Source organism: Nicotiana tomentosiformis, chromosome 4 (genome assembly GCF_000390325.3).
Source record: "Nicotiana tomentosiformis chromosome 4, ASM39032v3, whole genome shotgun sequence".
Classification (NCBI taxonomy): domain Eukaryota; kingdom Viridiplantae; phylum Streptophyta; class Magnoliopsida; order Solanales; family Solanaceae; genus Nicotiana; species Nicotiana tomentosiformis.
The window spans coordinates 73119952-73145262 of record NC_090815.1 but is presented as its reverse complement, the minus strand read 5'-3'; the positions used below and the strand labels follow the sequence as shown (position 1 = coordinate 73145262).

The 25311-nt window shown below is 39.1% G+C and overlaps 1 protein-coding gene across 4 annotated transcripts in view; it reads left to right on the top strand.

Moving 5' to 3' along the window:
* Positions 1-23078, top strand: part of LOC104103369 (uncharacterized) — a 32232-nt gene extending 9154 nt beyond the window's left edge. The window contains exons 3-6 of one of the 4 annotated variants that reach the window (XR_011415450.1): positions 106-345; positions 422-554; positions 22686-22783; positions 22814-23078. Coding sequence is in view for 3 of the 4 variants with exons in the window: in XM_070199855.1 (XP_070055956.1) it covers positions 106-345; positions 422-538 (357 nt within the window). In the remaining variant the exon portion in view is untranslated. Of the gene's footprint in view, positions 1-105; positions 346-421; positions 587-22677 lie in introns of all 4 variants that reach the window. The other 3 variants (XM_070199855.1, XM_070199853.1, XM_070199854.1) reach the window with 3 other exon arrangements.
* The last annotated feature ends 2233 nt before the right edge of the window (positions 23079-25311 follow it).

Below are 25311 nucleotides of genomic sequence, written 5' to 3'. Positions count from 1 at the left end.
GAAGTTTGCATTTGGGTGATATTTTATTTGTATACTAAACACAAAAAATGGACAAGATGGTGTACTTTTGGTCTTCTGATTCTCAGGCTTCTTGTAATATGGCAGATAATCGAGAAAGGATTCCTGAGGGACAACATGGGATGTCCTTTGATGACACTCACTTCCGATTCCAACCCTTGGTGGTCTGTTTTTAATGAAGCTGTTACTAGAGCTGGGGGCAAACTCTCCAAGCCTGAAATATTAGCGTCGACAACTGATGCTCGATTCATGAGACGACTGGGAATTCCCACCTTTGGTTTCTCCCCTATGAAGAACACTCCCATCTTACTGCATGACCACAATGAGGTTTGTTGCTGCTTCTATTTATGACAAGTCAATAAACACTTGTTTCTCTGATGCCAATCATTTGTTCTCCTGGCAGTTCCTCAAGGATACTGTTTACTTGGAGGGGATTAAGGTCTATGAATCCATAATAAAGTCAATAAGTTCCTTTGAGGGATCTTATGAACACTGGTGTAATGCAGTTTCTCAACAATGAAGCTTTTGAAAACTTGGTATGATATTCATCTCTTTTTTTGATTATTTGGTATGATATTCATCTCTTTTGAATATTGTTTAATTTCAAGGTATGCAAGTTCTAATTCTGCACATGCTATAAACATAAGTCTAGGTCTTTTAGATACAAATCTTAATTTGTTAACTTCTCGTATAGTTTCTTCATTGAAGGGGAGTCTTGGAGCAACGGTAAAGTTGTCTCCGTGTGACCTATATGTCATAGGTTCGAGCCATGGAAGCAGCCACTAATGCTTGCATTAGGGTAGGCTGTTTACATCATATACCCTTGGGGTGCGGTTCTTCCTTGGACCTTGCGTGAACGCGGAATGCTTTGTGCACCGTGCTGCCCTTTTTTTTTTATAGTTTCTTCATAATTGTTTTAGTGGCATTTAATGTTTCTCTTTACAAAACTTTGGCATAAATATACTAGAGGGTTTCTCCTTTTAGCCACTCAAGGGGTCAAATTGAATCTTCCGTCAGCTGCTTGTTGTTTCCTTTCATGCTAGATTATTTGGGTGAACTTGCAGTTTCATGTGTTGCTTGGCCGGTTGGTTGTGTCTCATGACTAGAACTTCAACCTCACTACTCTACACAAAACAAAAACAGATTGTATATCAGATGAATTGTCCTGCCAATACCCAATTGATTGAGTCCCATAAAGAACATTCTAAGTGGGTAAAGTATCATCTATCATGTAATGCATAATGACGTTTCAAGTGAAGCGAACTATATTTTTGTCTTGTGATTCATTGTAGTTGTTAGTTTAGAGCTATGTACATAATATAGTCTTGTCCCACATTGGAATGAGAGTAATATGTACTTGTAGTGTATAGCTATAAATAAGGACTTCTTGTATTGTATTCATCCATCTAATATTAATAATATATTTTCTCTCGTGCTTTCTCACATGGTATCAGAGCAATTGTGAGAGATTTATCGCTGTGCATAAATTCCAGCGACTCCGGGAACAGAAATCAGTCACTAGAAGTCTTTTTCCGGCGACTTTTTCAAGGTTGTTTGCGTCTGCTTTATCTCCGTCAGTGTTGTGCAAAATCCAACACTACCACAAGAGTAGTCATTGTCCGGCGACCAAACCCCAGCCCCCACACGCCACCAGAAGCTCACGCGCCGGCGCGTACGCCCACTTCCGGCCATTTTTAAAAAAAAGTCCCTCCAGAATAGTTGGGTCGTCTGGTAATTCCGATCCTACCCGTTTTTGTTTCATTCCAACCACTTTGAGTTTTTTCGTCAGTAGATTCCGGCAGCTACAGTAACTCATTATTCTGTTTCAGTGTTTCCTTACTCTGTTTCAGTGGATTACAGTTGATTCTTTCTCTTATTTGGTAATAATTTGCAACAATGTCTTTGGGATTTGATGTTTTTGGGTCTAAAAACATGAGTTCTGGAAGCTCTAGTGTTATGATTACCTCAGAACCTTTAATGGGAAGTTCAAACTACTTAGTTTGGGCTTCATCTGTCGAGTTGTGGTGTAAAGGTCAAGGTGTTCAAGATCATCTAATCAAACAGTCTAGCGAAGGAGATGAAAAGGTGATAACACTTTGGGCAAAGATCGATGCTCAGTTATGTAGCATACTGTGGCGATCTATTGATTCCAAGTTGATGCCCTTGTTTCGTCCATTCCAGACATGCTATTCGGTTTGGGCAAAGGTTCGTACCTTATACACTAATGACATATCCCGCTTCTATGATGTGATATCGCGGATGACAAACTTAAAGAAGCAGGAACTAGATATGTTTACTTACTTGGGTCAAGTACAGGCAGTCATGTAGGAATTTGAGAAGTTGATACCAGTTTCTGCTAGTGTGGAAAAGCAACAAGAACAGCGACAGAAGATGTTTCTAGTTCTAGCAGCGACAGAAGATGTTTCTAGTTCTTACCCTCGCTAGACTTCCTAATGATCTTGATTCCGTACGCGACCAGATTTTGCCTAGTTCGACTGTCCCCACAGTTGATGAATTATTCTCTCGATTACTCCGCCTTGCTGCAGCACCAAGTCACCCAGTGATCTCATCACAGATACTTGATTCTTCTATTCTTGCATCCCAAACAGTGGATGTTCGGGCGTCTCAAACTATGGAGAATAGACGAGGAGGAGGTCGTTTTGGAAGATCTAGACCCAAGTGTTCTTATTGTCACAAACTTGGACACACTCGTGAAATGTGCTATTCCTTACATGGTCGTCCACCCAAAAATGCTTACATTGCTCAGACCGAGACTCCAGGTAACCAAGGATTTTCTTTATCTAAAGAAGAATATAATGGGCTCCTTCAGTATCGAGCAAGTAAGCAGACATCTCCACAAGTAGCCTCGGTTGCCCAGACTGATACTTCTGTTGCTGGTAATTCTTTTACTTGTGTTTCCCAGTCTAGCACTCTTGAACCATGGGTCATGGACTCAGGCGCTTCTGATCACATCTCTGGTAATAAATCACTTTTGTCGAATATTGTATATTCACAGTCTCTTCCCACTGTTACTTTAGCCAATGGATGTCAAACTAAGGCAAAATGAGTTGGACAAGCTAACCCTTTGTATTCTATCACCCTAGATTCCGTTCTTTATGTCCCTGACTGTCCTTTTAGTCTTGCATCTGTTAGTCGTTTGACTCGTGCCCTCCATTGTGGTATATATTTTACTGACGATTCCTTTATTATGCAGGACCGCAGTACGGGACGGACAATTGGTACAGGACGTGAATCAGAAGGCCTTTACTACCTTAACTCACTCAATCCTTCCACAACATGTCTAGTTACAGATCTTCCAGACCTAATCCACAGACGTTTAGGACATCCGAGTTTATCCAAACTTTAGAAGATGGTGCCTAGTTTATCTAGTTTGTCTACATTAGATTGTGAGTCGTGTCAGCTTGGGAAACATACCCGAGCCTCCTTTCCACGTAGTGTTGAGAGTCATGTAGAGTCTGTTTTCTCCTTAGTTCATTCTGATATATAGGGTCCTAGTAAAGTCAGTTCAACCTTGGGATTTCGTTATTTTGTTAGTTTTATTGATGATTACTCAAGATGTACTTGGCTTTTCTTAATGAAAGATCGTTCTGAGTTATTCTCTATATTCCAGAGTTTTTGTGCTGAAATCAAAAATCAATTTGGTATTTCTATTCGCATTTTTCGTAGTGATAATCCCTTAGAATATTTATCTTTTCAGTTTCAGCAGTTTATGACTTCTCAAGGAATTATTCATCAGACATCTTATCCTTATACCCCTCAGCAAAATGGGGTTGCAGAGAGAAAGAATAGGCACCTTATTGAGACTGCTTGCACATTTCTAATTGAATCTCGTGTTCCGTTGCGTTTTTGGGGCGATGCAGTTCTCACAACTTGTTATTTGATTAATCGGATGCCTTCATCTCCCATCAAGGATCAGATTCCACATTCGGTATTGTTTCCCCAGTCAGCCTTATACTCTCTTCCACCTCGTGTTTTTGGGAGCACGTGTTTTGTTCATAACTTAGCCCCGGGGAAAGATAAGTTAGCTCCTCGTGCTCTCAAATGTGTCTTCCTTGGTTATTCTCGTGTTCAGAAGGGATATCGTTGTTATTCACCTGATCTTCATAGGTACCTTATGTCAGCTGACGTCACATTGTTTGAGTCTAAACCTTTCTTTACTTCTGCTGACCACCATGATATATCTGAGTTCTTACCTATACCGACCTTTGAGGAGTTTACTATAACTCCTCCTCCACCTTCGACCACAGAGGTTTCACCCATACCAACCATTGAGGAGTCTAGTATTGTTCCTCCTAGTTCCCCAGCTACAGGAACACCACCCTTGACTTATCATCGTCGTTCGCGCCCTCCATCAGGCCCAACTGGTTCTCGTCCTGCACCTGACCCTGCTCCTACTGCGGACTCTGCTCCTAGTACACCGATTGCACTTCGGAAAGGTATACGGACCACACTTAACCCTAATCCTCATTATGTCGGTTTGAGTTATCATCGTCTCTCATCTCCCCATTATGCTTTTATATCTTCTTTGTCCTCGGTTTCCATCCCTAAGTCTACAAGTGAAGCGTTGTCTCATTCAGGATGGCGACAGGCTATGAGTGACGAGATGTCTGCTTTACATACAAGTGGTACTTGTGAGCTTGTTCCTCTTCCTTCAGGTAAATTAACTGTTGGTTGTCGTTGGGTTTATGCATTCAAAGTTGGTCCCGATGGCCAGATTGATCGACTTAAGGCCCGTCTTGTTGCCAAAGGATATACTCAAATATTTGGGCTCGATTACAATGATACCTTCTCTCCCGTGGCTAAAGTGGCATCAGTCCGCTTTTTTCTATCCATGGCTGCGGTTCGTCATTGGCCTCTCTATCAGCTGAACATTAAGAATGTCTTTCTTCACGGTGATCTTGAGGATGGGGTTTATATTAAGCAATCACCTGGTTTTGTTGCTCAGGGGGAGTCTCGTGGCTTTGTATGTCGCTCGCGTCGGTCACTTTATGGTCTAAAGCAGTCTCCTCGAGCCTGGTTTGGTAAGTTCAGCACGGTTATCCAGGAGTTTGGCATGACTCATAGTGAAGCTGATCACTCTGTGTTTTAGCGGCATTCTGCTTCAAGTCTCTGTATTTATCTGGTAGTCTATGTTGATGATATTGATATTACTGGCAGTGATCAGGATGATATTACCAATCTGAAGCAACATCTCTTCCAGCACTTCCAAACTAAGGATCTAGGCAGATTGAAGTACTTTCTAGGTATTGAGGTTGCCCAGTTTAGATCAAGTATTGTTATTTGTCAAAGAAAATATGCTTTAGACATTCTTGAGGAGATAGGAATGATAGGTTGCAGACCTGTTGACACTCCGATGGATTCGAATTCTAAACTTCTGCCAGGACAGGGTGAGCCGCTTAGCGATCCTGCAAGCTATATGAGGCTGGTTGGTAAATAAATTATCTCACAGTGACTAGACCCGACATTTCTTATCCTTGTTGTAAGTCAGTTTATGAATTCTCCATGTGATAGTCATTGGGATGCAGCACATTATTCGATATATAAAATTGACTCCAGGCAAAGGGTTACTGTTTGAGGATCGAGGTCATGAGCAGATCGTTGGATACTCAGATGCTGATTGGGCATGATCACCTTCTTATAGACGTTCTACGTCTGGATATTGTGTTTTAGTAGGAGGCAATTTGGTGTCTTGGAAGAGCAAGAAACAAAATGTAGTTGCTCGGTCTAGTGCAGAAGCAGAATATCGAGCAATGGCTATGGCAACATGTGAGCTAATCTGGACCAAACAATTGCTCAAGGAGTTGAAATTTGGTGAAATCAGTCGGATGAAACTTGTGTGCGATAATCAAGCTGCCCTTCATATTACATCAAATCCGGTGTTACATGAGAGAACTAAACACATTGAGATTGATTGTCAATTCGTCAGAGAAAAGATACTTTCAGGATAGATTGCTACAAAGTTTGTTAGGTCGAATGATCAACTTGCAGATATTTTTACTAAGTCCCTCACTGGTCCTCGTATTGGTTATATACGTAACAAGCTCGGTATATATGATTTGTATGCACCGTTTTGAGGGGGAGTGTTAGTTTAGAGCTATGTACATAATATAGTCTTGTCGGAGTAATATGTCCTTGTAGTGTATAGCTATAAATAAGGACCTCTTGTATTGTATTCATCCATCTAATATTAATAATATATTTTCTCCCGTGCTTTCTCACAGCAAGGGTGAGGAGATCGGTGTCTATATCCGACAACCAGTTTGGGTTCATGCCGGGTCGTTCTACTACGGAAGCTATACACCTTATTAGGAGACTGGTGGAACAGTATAGGGAGAGGAAGAAGGATCTGCACATAGTGTTTATTGATCTGGAGAAAGCGTATGACAAGGTTCCTAGAGAAGTTCTCTGGAGATGCCTAGAGGCTAAAGGTGTGTCGGTTGCCTATATTAGGGCGATTAAGGACATGTATGATGGGGCTAAGACTCGGGTAAGGACAGTAGGAGGCGACTCTGAGCATTTTCCGGTTGTTATGGGATTGCACCAAGGTTCTGCGCTCAACCCGCTCTTATTTGCCTTGGTGATGGACGCGTTAACACATCATATTCAAGGGGAGGTGCCATGGTGTATGTTATTCGCTGATGACATAGTTCTGATTGATGAGTCACTAGCCAGTGTTAACGAGAGGCTGGAGGTCTGAAGACAGGCTCTTGAGTTTAAGGGTTTCAAGCTGAGCAGGACAAACACGAAATACCTGAAGTGCAAGTTCAGCGTTGAGTCGAGGGAAGTGGACGTGAATGTGAGGCTTGAATCACAGGTCATCCCGAGTAGAGGCAGTTTCAAGTACCTTGGGTCGGTTATCCAAGGGGTAGGGGAGATCGACGAGGATGTCACACACCGTATTAGAGTGGGGTGGATGAAGTGGAGGTTAGCATCTGGAGTCCTGTGTGACAAGAGAGTGCCACCTATACTCAAAGGTAAGTTTTATAGGGCGGTGGTTAGACCGGCCATGATGTATGGGGCTGAGTGTTGGCCTGTTAAGAACTCACATATCCAGAAAATGAAAGTAGCAGAGATGAGGATGTTGAGGTGGATGTGCGGGTACACTAGGATGGATAAGATTGGGAATGATGATATTCGGGAGAAGGTGGGCGTGACTCCCATTGATAACAAGATGCGGGAAGCGAGGCTTAGATGGTTCAGGCACGTTCAGAGGAGAAGCCCAGACGCTCCGGTAAGGAGGTGTGAGCGGCTAGCCTTGGAAGGCTCGAGAAGAGGTAGAGGGCGGCCTAAGAAGTATTGGGGAGAGGTATGTCTTACTACTCTTTCGTTTCATAGAGCCGACTCTATTTAATGGTTACCGCTTTTGCTCTGCACCTATTTTCTGGCATTCATAATGTTAATTTTTTCTTCTTATGGTATTTGTTGGTGGTACTTATATTGTGTCTTTTCTTTTCTTTTATTTTCTTTTCTTTTCTCTTCGTCTTCTTGAGCCGAGGGTCTTTCGGAAACATCCTCTCTACTCCTCGGGGTAGGGGTAAGGTCTGCGTACACACTATCCTCCCCAGACCCCACTAGTGTTATTTTACTGGGTTGTTGTTGTTGTTGTTGTTGTTGTTGCTTTCTCATAGTAGTTTAGCTTGGGGCTTTTAATTGAAAATGACAAAAGAGTTCGGCAAGTGAGTGAGGGTCCTTCAAGTTTTCAAAATTGGGTAGAAGTGACAAGTAGGTAATTAGCGTTACTGAGGTCGAACCTCATTAGGAACCTTCTTTCAGCAACCCCCAAACCTTTTTTTTCACACTTTGGCCTCTATATTTATTACCTCAAAATAACTAAAAATTAACAAAAAAGGCAAAAACCCTTCGCAGTCTTCTTCTCATCGCTCATAGCCACCAGTGCTACTCCTTCTCCTATCCTCCTCCTGCTTCTTCTTTAGGAATCTAGTCTCCCAAAATGTTTTTCAATAGTATATTCGCAATTGCATTTGTGTTTTTGTTGAGAAGATTTGTGGAGAATAATTTTTGTTGTAATAGAGTTTCAAAATATTGTTGGGTCTTTTTTGGACTGTATTTGGTTACTTCTTGAGTTGGGAATTACTTTAGAGGACCATTCATTATCTGTTGGTAAGAGAAAAAAGATTAATTTGTATCTATTTTTTAGATAGAGTGAGTTAGTGAAACCAACTTCGTAGTTTCAGCCAACAACTTTCGTAGTTGTCGGAACAACTACTGAAGTTGTTCGAAGAAACAACTGGATATCTTCAACAACTTTCTTAGTTGTCTGAACAACTTTTGAAGTTGTTGGAAGAAATAATTGAACATATGTCTGACAAATACCGAAGTTCTCGCAACAACTAATACAACTGACTGACAACTATGTGTAGTTGTTGGACAACACAACTATTGCTGTTGTGGAACAACTTCAGTAGTTGTTGAAAGAAATAGTTGGGCAATTACAGAAGTTGTCCCTATAACTACTAAAGTTGTGAGACAACTATTGGTAGTTGTGGGACAATTGAAGAGTTGTAACGACAAGTAATCAAGTTATTTAATGAAAATTGATGATCAATTGAGCCATACTATGGCTAGAAAGAAAACAACATACTGTTTAATTGCTCAAAAAATTGAGCCATACTATGAATTATATTATTATTATTAAAGATAAACATAATGGTTCAGTCATAATTGAAGGTCGATCGAGTGATTCTATTATTATTAAGGATAAAGGTAGTGATTCAATAACAATTGAAGTTCGATCGAGTGATTCTATCAATTATTACACATAAATGAAGTAATTTGATGACAATTGATGATCGCTTGAGCTATTCTATGAATTATTAAGAATAAACGTAATGATCCTATTACCGATTCTATGAATTAGTTAAGAGTTGTTGGGACAACTATAAACATTGATGGAACAACTGATGTAGTTGTTGGGACAACTAGAAAAATTGCTGGAACAACTGAAGCAGTTGATGGGACAACTGAAGTAGTTGTTGGGCAACCACATAAATTGTTGTAGTAATTAAAGTAGTTGTTGGGACAACTAAAAAAATTGTTCCCAGAATAAAATTATTTTTATTGCTTTTATAGACTTAATGTATGGTGAGAGAGTGTAAAGAGAAGAAAATAGAATGAAAAATCAATATATAAACATCTAGTTGATAAACCTACACAATAACTAATTGTCCATTAGCCCAAAAGTAACCATCTTAAGTAACTAATTGTCCATTAAACCAAACCAGTACAAAAAACAACCTCATGCACAATGAAATTTTGAAAGTGTCATTCAGTAGATGGTTGAACATCCCGCTTTTCTTGAGTAGTTTGGGCCACAATTCGAGGATGGCCAGTCCTCTTTGCCCTAAAATTCTTAGCCTTGATATTCATGGCCAGTCTTCTTACTAACCCAAGAGTACAAGGAAATCGTCTTGCATAACTCAGTATTATAGTACTCATAGGCAGGAGCCCCTCCAACTTGCTTGACAAGGAATTCATTGTCTCCGTTAGGGCATTATGCTTATCATAACATTATTTGCTTTCACGTCAATAGGGAACCTTGGAGGTAACCTAATTTGGTGTTTTGATCACTCTAGAAAAATCTCCTTTCCTACCAAGATCAACTGCATAGGAATCTCCTCCTCCTACCCCACCAAGAGATCTGCAAATATCAAAGTCCACATGGACTAGTAGCTCTCTTCTCGCCAATATCTAACATCATTTGCCCAACACCATCTCTCTCAATACCACCAACTCTCTCAAGACTCTCCACTACCAACTTTCTCCATTCTTATGGTTGTTACCATGGCCAACTTATCTTTCAAAGCATCAATTTGGGGTCCGGGCTATCTTCAAAGGGCTCAATGTCTTGAATGTAAGTCTCCCCCTTCTCTCTGTTTGTTGGGAAAAAAAGGGTGCATAATCTTCTGCATTTTTAAAACAAATTAATAAAAATACTAATATGATTTTTTTAGTACAACTACTGAAGTTGTGCTGCAATTACAGTTGTTCCTACATCTATGTAGTTGACTAGTTGTTCAGTTGCCCAACAACTACAGTTGTGAAACAACTGCATAGTTGGTTCAACAACTTTTGTTGTCCCAACAACTTTGTTTACTGAAGTAATTGTGTGTAGAACACAACTGAAGTTGTCTAGTTGTATATCTTACATCTTCTCTTGTTTGGATAAGAGGATCAACATTTGTCGCATAAGCGGGTTTCGCGGCCAACTATCTAATCATTTTTGGAATTTGATCTCTCAGGTAAAGGATCCTTAGCCATTTGTTGAACATGTGTTATTAAAAGCGAGCGCTTCTCGCCTAAAACGCAGAAGCGAGGCGAGGCGCAACCCTTGCGCTTTTCTTCCCTAAAGCGAGGCATGGGATAAAAGCGCACGCTTCAGGCAAAGAAGCAAGGCGCAAGAGAAAAGCGAGAAAAGCTCGCTTAAGCGAGGTCGACGACTGCCTAGGGTTTTATTTTAAAATTTTGCAAATACACGCTTACACGACTTTTCTTCCAAAACATCTGCTTAGAGTGACTGCTGCAAGCCTTGCGACATTTCTTCCTCTTCTCTTGATTGTTGCGACTTCTTTCAAGGTAAGTTTCTCTTCTCTTCTTCTTTACTCTACTTTGCCTGCTTCCTCTCGATTCCTCTTCTCGTTTTTCTCTCCTTCTCTATTTTTTTTCAGTTCGTCTTTTCTTTGTTTTGCTCTTCCTTTTTCTCTGTTCTGCTCTGTTTTTTTTAAATCTCTGTTGACTGTTCTATTTTTTTTCTTTGTTTTGACTATTTTTTTTTTTTTTTTTGTGATTGTAGTAAATTCTGTCTTTTTATTCAGTGACATCAAGCCAAAAAAAAGATCCAGCTTGGGCGTATGGAGTTGCAATTGGCAGTAGCACAAAAGTCCAATGTATCTTTTGTCAAAATATATATAACAGTGGAATACATCATCACAAGAAACATCTAATTTGTGGTTATAGAGATGTCAAAGTATGCCCAAATGTTCCGGATTCTATTAAGGAAGAAATGAGAGAGTATGTCGCAAAAAACAAATGAGCTAAAAAATCCAATGAGCCATGGAGCATCTATGGTTAATCTTGTTGATGAGATAGTAAATGGATGAGGATGACTTTGAGGCCAATGATATATCAATGGGCCGCCTCCCTCAAAATCTCAAAGAAAGATTTCAACTAGTGGAAGTGGATCATCCACCGGTAGCAATGTGAAAGGTCCTCTCAATTTTTATTTCTCGCAAAAACCAAATGAAAAGAGAAAAGGTGAAGCTATTGATTTAAATTCTTGCGGGAAGAGAGCACACTGTAGATGCTTTTGCTAGGTGAATGTATGATGCAAGGCTCTCTTTCAATTGTGTCAATTACACCGATGGTTTTGGTGAATTCATTGAGGTCGTAGGCCAATATGGCCCAGGAATGAAGCCCCCTACCTATCATGAAGTAAGAATTCCTTGTCTAAAAAAGGAGGCGGAGAAGACAAACGAGATTGTTGAGGAGCATAAGGTGCAGTGGCAAACTAATGGATGTTCCATTATGATGGATAAATGGACAACAAAAAATGAGAAAATGGTCATTAATGTTTTGGTGAATTATCCAAGAGGTAGTGTGTTTCTTGAATCTTATGATGCTAGTGACTCTTCTACCAATTCCAATAAAATGTTCAACTTGTTTGAGAAGACTTTTGAAAATTGGGAAGGAAAATATTGTGCAAGTTGTTACCGATAACGCAAGTGAGAAAATGGTCAGTAATGTTTTGGTGAATTATCCAAGAGGTAGTGTGTTTCTTGAATCTTATGATGCTAGTGACTCTTCTACCAATTCCGATAAAATGTTCAACTTGTTTGAGAAGACTCTATTGAAAATTGGGAAGGAAAATGTTGTGCAAGTTGTTACCGATAACGCAAGTGAGAATAAAAAAGCGGGTGACATATTGAAGGGAGTGTTCCCGAACATTTTTTAGACTCCTTGTGTTGCCCATTGTATCAACTTTGATGTTTGGTGACATTTTCAAGTTGCCCATTGCATAGTTTTTACTTGCAAAAGAAAAACTTGAGAACCTTGTTCATGTCAACTGAATGGAGTGAGAGTATCTATGCAAACGAAGCTCTCGGGAAAGAAGCTGCGATATATATTGTTGGTCCATATTTTTGGAATGAACACTTAAAGTTGGTAATCCTTTGCTTACTGTATTTCTTTTGGTGGATGGGGAGAGAAAACCACCAATGGGATACATTTATGAAGCCATGGATAGGGCCAAAGAAGCTATTGAGAAAGCATTTGATAAATATAAGAGGAAATATGGGAAAGTTTTTGAAATCATTGATGCAAGGTGGACGGATCAACTTCATCAACCTTTGCAGCATATTTTGAACCCCAGGTTCAAATATATAAATAAAGAGAAGAAGACTTTAGATAAAGAAGTGTGGGGGATATCTTGCATGTATTGCGAGGTTGGGCCAGATGAGCGATGCAAGACAAGATAGGGGAGGAGCTTAGTATGCATGCAAGCAGATGTAATATTTGGATTAGGTTCGACCATTAGAGCCATAACCAAATTATCACCAGGTGAGCAAGTTGTTTCAATTGTTTTTACTCTTTAGAGCTTCAACTTTAAAGTTATTAACTTCTAGAATAATACTTTTACGGTTGAATGGCGGATACAATTTGGTTATTGTTAGTTTATAGATATGTATAGTGTAGTCTTGTCCCACATTGGAAGAGGAGTAATATCTCCTTGTAGTGTATAGCTATAAATAGGGACCTCTTGTATTGTATTTATCATCCAAGATCAATAACATATTTTCTCCCGTGCCTTCTCACATGGTATCAGAGCATTAGTGAGAAAAGATCGCTGTGCGTCATTCCAGCATTAACCGGGAAGAAAGAACTTAGTCATCGTGTAATTTTTCCGGTGACCTAAGGCTTGTCTAAGTGAAAGTCACTTTCCGTCGTTGTTGTGCTAAAACCAACACCACCACGAGGTAGATCACCCTCCGACTACCAACCCCTGAAATTTATCCGGCAGAAAAGCCGCCACGCTCTTCCACGCGCCGGCAACAACTTTTCCGGCGAGGGTTCCGGCCACTTTCCGGCCATTTTTTCGCGAAGCTTCTTCAGGACAGTGTGTTCTCCTTAAAATTCCGAGCCTACCCATCTAATTCAAATCAAATTTCGGCCACTTTTATATTTTTCCGGCGTGAACAGTGACCTTTCTGGGCATTTTTTGAAAATATTTCTTCAGGACAGCTTGCTCACAAAGGAATTCCGAGTCTATCCATCCTGGTTACAACAAATTCCGACAACTTTGGAATTTTCCGGCGAGCTACAGTGTTTCCGGCGTGAACAGTGTTTCCGGCACAGAACAGTGTTCTGTTTTCCTGCTGTAAACAGTGTTTTTCAAGCTATTTCTTCAGTTTTCTCACAGGAGTTACTTATTTCCACTATTTCAAGTTAACCCTACTACTACAAATTGTAGCGACATGGGAACCGATGCTTTGAATAGTCGGATGGTTTCTTTAGCAGAGTATATTGAGTTCCTTCAGTATAAAGCATGTAAGCAGACATCTTCTGAGATAGCTTCTGTTGTTCAAACAGGTAATAGCGTGACTTGTTTCTCCCAATCTTCATCCTCTGAATTTTGGGTCATTGATTCAGGTGCATCAGATCATATTTCTGGTAACAAATCTCTTTTCACTACTATTTCGTATTCTCAATCTCTTCCAAAAGTCACAATGGCCAATGGGTCTCAAACCATGGCAACTGCAATAGGTCAAGCAAGCCCACTTCCTTCCTTACCTTTAGATTCAGTCCTTTATGTTCCCAATAGTCCTTTTAATCTCATAGCTGTTAGTCGCTTAGCCAAATCACTTAAATGCGCTGTTTTATTTCTTGATGACCATGTTTTTATACAGGAACGCAGTACGGGGTGGATCATAGGTACCGGGCGTGAATCAAACGGACTTTATTACCTTATCCTTGCTAAATCACATGGACTCACATCTTATCTTCCTTCTACAACTTGTCCTGTTACTGATTCACCAGATTTATTACATAAACGGTTGGGACATCCCAGTTTGTCAAAACTTCAGAAAATGGTATCTGGTTTATCTCACTTGTCAGCTCTAGAGTGTGAGTCATGTCAGCTCGGTAAGCATACCCGCTCCCATTTCCCTCGACGTCTTGATAATCGAGCAGAGTCACCTTTTACTTTAGTCCATTCAGATATTTGGGGTCCTAGTCGGGTCAGTTCCACCTTAGGATTCCGCTACTTTGTTAGTTTCATTGATGATTTTTTCAAGTGCACTTGGATATTTTTGATAAAAAATCGATCTGAGCTGTTTTCTATTTTCCAGACCTTCCACGCTGAAATTCAAAATCAATTTGGGGTTTCTATTCGCACATTTCGTAGTGATAATGCTCGAGAGTATTTGTCTTCCCCATTTCAGCAGTTTATGAAATCTCATGGGATTATTCATCAAACATCTTGTCCGTACACATCTCAACAAAATGGGGTAGCTGAAAGAAAGAATAGACATCTTATTGAAACTGCTCGTACCCTACTCATACAATCTCATGCTCCGTTGCGTTTTTGGGGGATGCCGTTCTTACATCTTGCTATCTTATTAATCGTATGCCATCTTCAGCTATCCAGAACCAAGTTCCATTCTCTGTCATGTTTCCCCACTTACCTTTGTTCTCTCTTCCACCCCGTATCTTTGGAAGCACTTGTTTTGTCCATAACCTTACTCCAGGAACAGATAAGTTAGCTCCTCGTGCTCTTAAGTGCGTATTTCTGGGTTTCTCGAGAACACAAAAGGGGTATCGATGCTACTCTCCTGACCTCCAGCGGTACCTTATGTCCGCTGATGTTACCTTCTTTGAAACCCAATCATACTTCATAGGTTCAGGTCATCACTTAGATATTTCTGAGGTACTACCAGTTTCATCTTTTGGAGATTCAGTCACTCCAGCTCCACCACCTACAACTCCAGTTGTAGCTCCACCACCTATAGCTCCAGTTGTAGCTCTACCATCTATAGCTCCAGTTCCACCACCTACAGCTCCGGTTGTAGCTCCACCACCTACAACTCCGGTTGTAGCTCCACCACCTACAACTCCGGTTGTAGCTCCACCACCTATAGCTCCAGTTCCTCCACATAATCCAGTTCAACCTTCTGCAGTTCCACCATTCTTGACTTATCATCGTCGTCCACATCCAGCATCAGGCCCAGGTGATTCACGCCCCGCATCAGATTCTGCACCTACTGCGGACTTGTCTCCTCTTAGTCAACCAATTGCACTCCGCAAAGGTGTACGATCCACACTTAATCCTAATCCCCACTATGTCGGTTTAAGTTATCATCGTCTGTCGTCACCACATTATGCTTTTATATCTTCTTTGTCCACTGTTTCTATCCCTAAGTCTACAGGTGAGGCACTATCTCATCCAGGATGGCGACATGCTATGATTGACGAGATGTCTGCTTTACATGCGAGTGACACTTGGGAGCTTGTTCCTCTTCCTGCAGGTAAGTCTACTGTTGGTTGTCGTTGGGTTTATGCAGTCAAAGTCGGCCCGGATGGCCAGATTGATCGGCTTAAGGCTCGTCTTGTTGCAAAAGGATATACTCAGATTTTTGGGCTTGATTATAGTGATACTTTCTCTCCCGTGGCTAAAGTAGCATCTATTCGTCTCTTTTTGTCCATGGCTGTTGTACGTCATTGGCCTCTTTATCAGTTAGACATTAAGGATGCTTTTCTCCACGGTGATCTTGAGGAAGAAGTTTATATGGAGCAACCACCTGGTTTTGTTGCTCAGGGGAGTTTAATGGTTGTGTGTGCAGATTGCGCAAGTCACTATATGGTTTGAAACAGTCCCCTCGAGCTTGGTTTGGTAAGTTCAGCACAATTATTCAGGAGTTCGGCATGACTCGTAGTGAGGCTGATCACTCTGTGTTTTATCGGCATTCTGCTCCTAATCTGTGTATTTATCTAGTGGTTTATGTTGATGATATTGTTATTACTGGTAATGATCAGGATGGTATTACTAATCTGAAGGAACATCTCTTTCAGCACTTCCAGACTAAGGATCTGGGCAGATTGAAGTATTTTCTAGGTATTGAGGTCGCTCAGTCTAGCTCAGGTATTGTTATTTCACAGCGGAAGTATGCCTTAGACATTCTTGAGGAGACTGGAATGATGGGTTGCAGACCTATTGACTCTCCTATGGATCCGAATGCTAAGCTTCTGCCTGGACATGGGAAGCCTCTTAGAGACCCTACGAGATATAGGAGGTTGGTTGGAAAATTGAATTACCTCACAGTGACTAGACCTGGCATTTCTTTTCCGGTGAGTGTTGTAAGTCAGTTTATGGATTCCCCATGTGATAGTCACTGGGATGCAGTTGTTCGCATTCTTCGGTATATAAAGTCAGCTCCAGGCAAAGGATTACTATTCGAGGATCGAGGCCACGAGCAGATTGTTGGGTACACAGATGCTGATTGGGCAGGATCACCTTTTGATAGACGTTCTACGTCTGGATATTGTGTTCTAGTAGGAGGTAATTTGGTCTCGTGGAAGAGTAAGAAACGGAATATAGTTGCTCGATCTAGCGCCGAAGCCGAATATCGGGCCATGGCTATGGCGACGTGTGAGTTAGTTTGGGTCAAGCAGTTGCTCAAGGAGTTAAAGTTCGGAGAAATCAACAAGATGGAACTAGTGTGTGATAACCAAGCTGCTCTTCATATTGTGTCAAATCCGGTGTTCCATGAGAGGACTAAACACATTGAGATCGACTGTCACTTTGTCAGAGAAAAAATACTTTCAGGAGATATTGTTACAAAGTTTGTAAAGTCGAATGATCAACTAGCAGATATTTTCACTAAGTCTCTTACTGGTTCTCGTATTAGTTACATGTGTAACAAGCTCGGTACATATGATGTGTATGCACCGGCTTGAGGGGGAGTGTTAGTTTATAGATATGTATAGTGTAGTCTTGTCCCACATTGGAAGAGGAGTAATATCTCCTTGTAGTGTATAGCTATAAATAGGGACCTCTTGTATTGTATTTATCATTCAATATCAATAACATATTTTCTCCCGTGCCTTCTCACAGAAATTACTAAACTAAAGTGTATCTCAATTGTCCTAAGTACTCCTCTTAATTACTTTCTACAACTTATGTACAAATTCATACTAAGAAGAGCAATCGGCTTGAGCTAAAGAAACAAAATGATCTAGTATTCGTTAAATATAAAAGAACATTGGCGCGTCGTTACAAAGCTCACAATATCATTGATCCAATTTTATTGGATAACATTGATGAAGCAAATGAATGGTTAACTGGAGCCCCCCAAAATCATGAAAAAGAAGAAGTATATGAAGGAGAAGATCTCTCACTTTTGGTTGTATTGCTATGGCAAGTGGAGTTGAGGAGAATATTTATGGTTTTGGGGGGGGGGGGGGAGTACTTTAAGGAACAAAGAAAGAGTAGCTTCAAGTTCAAGTAGAACCCCAATTGATGAAGCCTCCGATGAAGAAGAAGATGATGACCAATATAATTACTCGAACATGATGACATTTCGATAGTTTGGGGATCTTGTTGAAGAATAAGATGTTGCTCCCTTTGTGATTTGGTTTTGCATTTGCTTAATATGTTATGACTTATGAGGATTATTGACTATCTAGTTCTAGTATCTATTATTTACTTCTTTATTTAAGAATTGAAAGATTTGCTTAATATGTCATTTTCTTTTGGTAATTAAAATTATTATTAATCACCAAGGATAACAGTACAAAGCGTAGCATAGCATCTCCCAACTAGTTATTCTCTACAAGGAATACCCAAGAACCTAATACTATCTGTTCCTCATGTCTAATAATATGTCATTTTTATTGAGTTCTTGGTCATTTTTCTATGCCTATTTAATATTTTTTATTTATGAATTAAATTGCGCTTCACATGAAAAAAGCGAGCGCTTCGCTTCACGTTTCTCGCTTCGATGAAGCGAGGGCTCGTCGCTTTTTTCCACTGCTCGCTCTCCAAAACACTGCGTTGAGTTACTGTAATAGCTTCAAATGGCCAAGTCTATATTGTAATAAGCGAAATGCAATATAATGTACAACATAAAATCAAAATAGTAATTTAATTCAAAACTATAAAATGGAAAAACATTTTAATTACTTGCCTCAAATGCCCACGAAAAGTAGAGGTTATACTGGATTTTGGATGGTTTCAATTCTTTCACTAGATATTTAATGGTAAGGTCGAAGCTTATTCGACTCCATGGATATAAGTCGAATAATTCTTTATTCGACGCCACTTTTAACCGGTCGGTGTCTACCTTCTTTTTTGCATCTTTTCACATAATGTGTTGTGCAATAAAACGCTCATTGCCACCTTTTGCTCTTAGTCATGACAACGAATTCATTAATGTCAAAACAAATAGGCATGCCATTGTAATCATACCAAAGCTCTTTTTTTATTTCACAGAAGACTTGGTGAAGGAGGAGGACATACACCAACTTCATTAGGAGCTGTAGCACTTCAGCTTTTTGCAAGTCTAAAAAGTGATCAAAATAACTTTTTTCGAATATCCTTTCTCAATACCCTCATTGATTATTGGAAACAACCTCTCTATCTCCACAAGGTAGGGGTAAGGTTGCGTACACACTACCCTCTCCAGACCCCACTATGTGGGATTATACTGGATTTGTTGTTGTTGTAATACCCTCATTGATCAAAAGCTTTCTAAACTTAACTACTAATTTCCAAAGCCGGATCTCACAGTGACCCTTGACTCATTAAGGCCGAGACATGTTCAAGTGGGTCTTAAATCCTCGTTCCAATGTTAATGGTCTTTACACATTTAGGATCGAAAGAGCCTCGAGATCACTGTCAGCATCACCAACATCATTTGATGATCCAGTACCTTTAGAATTAGTATCACTATAACCATCACCGTCTGATCCAGCAACGGCTGCTGATGTCAATGCCTCAATGGTCTTTACACATTCAGTTGAATGCTAATTTGTACTACACTCATTTCTTTCTTCACTAACCTGGTTCTCACCCATGTCATCAGCCACAATTCTATCTTCCTCTTCTTCATTCGACTGCTAAGTTGTAATCTCACCATTTTTTTCTTCTTCACTTGACTGTTATCGCTACTCTCATGTGTTTCCTTTTCACCAACCAGAGTCTTATGTAAAAGAAAAGGTAAAAAGAAAAAGAGCTTTGGTGTGATTACAATAACATGCCTATTTGTTTTGGCATCAATTAGTTTGCTATCAGGACTGGACTCCTATGTCATTCTCTCCCCTCCTTATTCAGCAGTTAGTAAAGGTTGGAAAAGAGGGTGAAAATGTGGGTGATATAGTAGGAAGTCTGCTAACTCTGTTTTCTTCATTGAGAAGATAAAGTATCCAACGAAAATGCAAAAGGTAACAATGAGCGTGGTTTGGTTTTTGAATAGCATGTTATGTGCAAAAAAGAAGTTAGACACCAACTAGTTAAAAGTAGCGTCGAATAAAAAGTATTCAATTCATATACATGAGAGTCGAATAAGCTTCGACCTTATCATTAAATATTTTGTGAAAGAATTGAAACCATCCAAAACCCAATAATAACCTTTACAGCTTCATGTGGGCGTTCACGGTAAGTAATTAAAATGTGTTTCCATTTTAATTCTGAGTTAAATTATTATTTTGGTTTTATGTTGTTGTTGATGTACATTAAACTCATTTCACTTATTACAATATAGACTTGGGCATATGAAGCATTCAAATAGTTCGACAAATGGCTAAGGAAGAGATCAATTCCAAGAATGATTAGATGGTTGGCGGTAAAACCTGCTTATGCGACAAATGTAGATCCTCCTGGCTAGATAACTTCAGATGTGTTCTGCACCAACTACTTGAGTAAACAACACTCTAGTTGTTGTTGGACCAACTATGCAGTTGTGGGAACAATAAGTTCAATTGTTGGGCAACTGAAGTTGTGGGAATGATGACTGAAGTTGTTGCATAACTTCAGTAGTTGTGCTAAAAAAAGCATAAGAGTATTTTTTTTTTTTTTTTTTTGGGTGAAATGTAGAAACAGATTGTGCACCTTTTTCTTTTTTCCAACAAACAGAGAGAAAGGGAGGCATACATTCAAGACATTTGGGGATCGTTTGGTACAATAGTGAGTTAGACAAGGATATCCCATGGGATTAGTTATCCAACCTTCTCTATGAGATAGCTAATCTCACCATTTTAATGTAAAATTTATCTCGGGATTAGCTAATACCTATAACTAAACATGAGATAAATACAATCTCAAATTCTATTCCGGGATTATTATCCTTATCCTTTCGTACCAAACGACCTCTTAGCCCTTTGAAGATAGTCCAAACCCCAGTATTGATGCTTTAAAAGATGAGTTAGCAACAACCATAAGAATGGAGAAAGTTGGTGGTAGGGAGAGTCTTGAGAGAGATTGTATTGGGCAGATGATGTTAGATATTTGTGAGGAGATCGACTAACCAAGCTGCTGATCTGTTGGTAGGGTGGGAGGAGGAGACTCTTATGCACAACAGATCTTGGTAGGGGAGGAGATACTCCTGGAGTGACCAAAACACTAGGTATGAGTACTTCCAAGGTTCCATGTTGCTGTGAATGCATAATACCCTGATTAAGGCAATCAATTCCTTCTCAAGCAAGTTAGAAGGGCTCCAGTCAAAGAGGACGATAATACCGAGCTATGCAAGGCGATCTCCTTATACTCCTGGTTTAGCCAGAAGACCAGTCATAACCCAAAATACTTGAGAAAAGTAGGATGTGTTGAATGACACCTTAGCGGTTTGGTTGTGTATGGGGTTGTTCTTTGTACTGGTTTACTTGAATGGATAATTAGTTGCTTGAGATGATTATTTTAAGGTTAATGGAGTTGCCCAACAACTGCTTCACTTGGCCCAACAATTTCTTTAATTGTCTCATCAACTACTTCAGTTATTCCAGTAATTTCTCTAGTTATCCCAACAACTCTTAAATAATGTAGTTTTTCCACTTTGGCTGAAATTTATTTTCTCTAGCACCTTTTCAACCATAGATACCCTTAGAATGAGCTTCTTTCGATCAGCCAAAAAGACGCAAATCACGATCATCCCTTATCTTAGAAAGAGATGCCTTTTGCTTTTCATCAAAGCTGAGCATGTTTGTAATGGAAAGATACTCTATATTACAATTTAACCCAAACCTAGAACTAATTATCTCAATCAACTCATCGTACGTAATATCCTCACTCACCTCTATCGGCATTGTCTTTTAACCCTTTGGACACCAAGTATAACGAGTAGGATTTTCCATCCGTTCACCATGTAAATCAACTCCTATTATTATTTGGTCCCCCCATTGGTGGTCACAATACCTGACATCATAAAGATATATATTTCAGTGGTCCTTACCGGAGATAGATTTATCAAACAACTTCAAAATTGCTAAAGAGCTCGATTACTTGTCCCTACAACTCTTTAGTTGTCCCAAAACTACCAACAATTGTGGGACAACTGTAGAAGTTGTTCCACAACTGCATTAGTTGTCCCAACAACTATTCAGTTATCTAGCAACTACATACGATTGTCGGACAACTGTAGTAGTTGCTGGAATAACTTTTGTATTTGTTAGACAGATGTCCAACTGTGTTTTCCAACAACTCCAGAAGTTATTCTGACAATTACGAAAGTTAATTGATTGAAACAACTAAGTTGGCTTCGCTAAACCTAGCTGAAGAATGGACACAAATTATTCTTTTTCCACCTATCAACAGATAATGAATGTTCGTTGAAGTTATTTCCAGTTCAAGAACTTGCCAAATGCAGTCCAAAAAGACCCACCAATGTTTTGAAATTCTTTTTCCATAAAACTTATTTTCCATAGATTTTCTCAACAAAAACACATACAATTTCGAATCTACTACTGAAAAACATTTTGGGAGATTAGACAATTACCTACTTGTCACGTTTACCCAATTTTTAAAACTTGAAGGACACCCACTCAATTGCCAAACTCTTTTGTCATTTTTTAATTAAAAGCCCCAACTAATAGTTGATAATAAAATTCTCCTCTTTTGATAGGGATTCTTTCTTGCACATGAATGTTAACTAACAGTTTGACTGTTAAAATTTCATGATCTGAATGTGGAAGCAGAGAATATTAATCAAATAGCCACAATAATCTTTGCGTCAATACTTCTTTGTGACTATCTTCTTGCAAAAGAATATTGTGAAACAAATGAGAAAGGGTGTCCTTGTTCTTTTTGCAAATTATGCACCAAATTTTACTTAAGTTTTAAAAGCCTTTCAACTGTAACTGGTCATTGGTCTTCAGCTTTTGATGAAGCAAAGACCACACAAGTGCCTATTTTACTGGAAAGTTAGCTTTTCAAATTAGAAATGCCAAAGGGGAATTCCTTAAGGTATCTGGAGTTTATGCTTCTTCAAACTGTGGATTTGAATGAACATGTATTGCTAGTTATCTAATGCATTATCATCTCATAACTGCTAACCTGAGAATTGATTTATGTTACCGGTTCCCAATAAACTCTAGGTGTTGACATAGGATTTATGCTAGCTCTGAAATCATGTTTGTTAGTTTTGCAGGGGAGTCACTCTTGTGGAAAAAGATGATTTGTACATACGTTATGGTTGTATAACATCACTTGCAAAAGTAATAATATCATCTTGAGAAAAGAAGAGCTGTTTTACACTTGAACTCGTATAAATGTCAGATACAGCACTTGCAATAAATTATAGTATTGACAAAGCGGGCAGACTATTCTTCTTTGAAGCTTCCACCATTATTCTCTAATTTAGAAGCCCATCTGGAGTTTAGTCAGTCGATCCTGCAGTTTATATGTTTGTAATATCTTGATCAGGTGACATGTATTTTGTACAAACAGTATGCAGTGTGAAAATAAGTCCTACTGAAGTTTAAAGGTTGTATCATCATCTATTTCTTTCGTATAGTGAGCTGCAACAAATTTTAGATCTTAATCGCTCTGCTGATTACCAAGACAGCGTTTCTTCGCTCGCCATCCCTGATTGTGGTTAATTTTCAGTCAATATGGTCTCTCTAAAGAGTATATTGTCTCAAAGCAGGTAGTTCATCATATACATGTGACATTGTTATCCATAGTCTTATCAATTTCCTAATTTTCTTTCTCCGTCTATCTGTCTAGACGTGTATGTTTTTATTATTATTATTTTCTGGATAAGAAATGTAATTTCCAATTATATAAATGTGATATTGGAATTTGGATGCTTCCTGGATGCTGTTACCTACTTACCTTAATGGATCTTGCCTCTTTTTCATACTACATACTTAAAGATTCAGAGTCTCGATATGAATAGTTGCCCATCCTCTGCAAGTATTTCAAAATTGGGCTATTTGACTAACCTTATTAGCTGGCAAACGTCTGTATCTATGAATTAATATTTTGGCCACATTATTGCATTGTCTTGTTTCCATTTAGTAGGCCACATGTACGGAAGGTCCTTTAGGTATGGTACTACTACATATTATTTCTAAGTCCCCACATTCTCATTTCCAGAAGATTGAACTAGTAGTCGGTTGATGGTTTTGGAGATTGGAAAAGAATCATTAATTTTGCTGCCCTTTGGTTGCTAAGAAGAAACTTTCTACAAGTAAATAATGTCTTTGTTTTATCGTGTGGCGGGATGGTTGAGATCTCTCTACTGCGAGCGCTTAACCCTTTTATTGGACGTAACCAACATAGATTGGATGGATTAGTAGGGTCAGTGGCTTTCGAATGTTGGATGCTAAATTAAAACAATATCCTTGATTTGCCCATTTGGGCTGTAGTCTAAAGGAGGCAAAATTCTTAGATAGAATGATTGAAATGGATCTTGTTATCAATCCGAGCAAGAGTAGCTCTTAGAACTGGCTGTTTCAAATTGAAACATTCAAAGGTGGTTCCTTATGGCGAATGTTACCTCCATTACTTCATACACATCGCATATTACTTAACAAATCCAGCGATCCAATTAACCATACATGCAATGAACACAGGTCATTTTCAAATAGAAGATTACATGGGTTTTTTTTTTTCTCCTCCTTTTAACCATTCGGTGGTATTCGTAGTTCATTGGTCAGACTAAGTGGTAAATCCAACAACTTCTCAAGCATGTTGAGGGAGGGAACTTCCAGGAAATAGAGGACAATATCCGTAAATAGGTACTTTGGAACTAGATAACACCGTACAATGGACAATATTCTTGTTTCGGTTGGTGTAACAGTATCTTTAAATGCTGGGCAAGTGGGGCGTACAATCAAACATCAAAGTACTATTTGTTTTATAAGGACAGCAAAGTAATAGTAATTGAACGTATGGGAACTCTAAATATAATAACTTACCATTTCTCAGCATGAGGTCACAGCTTAATTTTAAATATTTGGAATAACTAATCACCTTTCATTACGTTTCCGTCACTAGGAAAACAGGATTAACGAGGAATTGAAGTTACCACAAGCTATGGAATGAGATGTTTACAGCCACCACCGAAAATTGTGGTGATGTGGTAAATATTCAATCATCTTTAATTAGAGGTTTCAATTTGACTCATGGGAATGAAGTTGTCTTTGGTAAGAAGCGCTTTATCCTTTCAAGTGGGATTTTTTAGCGTAAATTCGGATTAGTGAGACTCAAAATGGGTAAAAAAAACAAAAAACAAGTAATGCCGACGTTTTTGAAGAAAATTACGTTAAGAGTATTTTAATCAAAGATATTCTGGACAGGGGCTATGTTCATAATGTATATAAGATTACTAAATTATTAAGGTGGTTTCTTAAATTCTTGTCATTCTATAGTGCTAACCAACTAAGTTGCATAAATGAAATTGATAAAGAAATGCTATATAGTATACAGTTTCACTCTAAAGAAATGATTTATTGAAAACTTAGTTTATCTTGGTGGCGAACAATGCATATAATTATTGCTTCTAACAGTAAGAAAATTTCTTTGTTTATCTCGGAGTATTAGTTAGTGAATTTATGCAGCTGAAAAATCGAACTTGGAAGGTTCAGAAATCACTTAAAGATGGAGAGTCTGAAAGAACTGCCCCCTAAGATTTTGCAGTATAGCCAGAAGTCTACCAACCATTGGCTAAGGGGTGAAATTCAAATAAATGAGACATCGGATGTGCATTATTTGGTTTGAGTTGTTCTTTTTCCTTCCCGTTGATTCCCTCAACAATCAAATTGCACAAG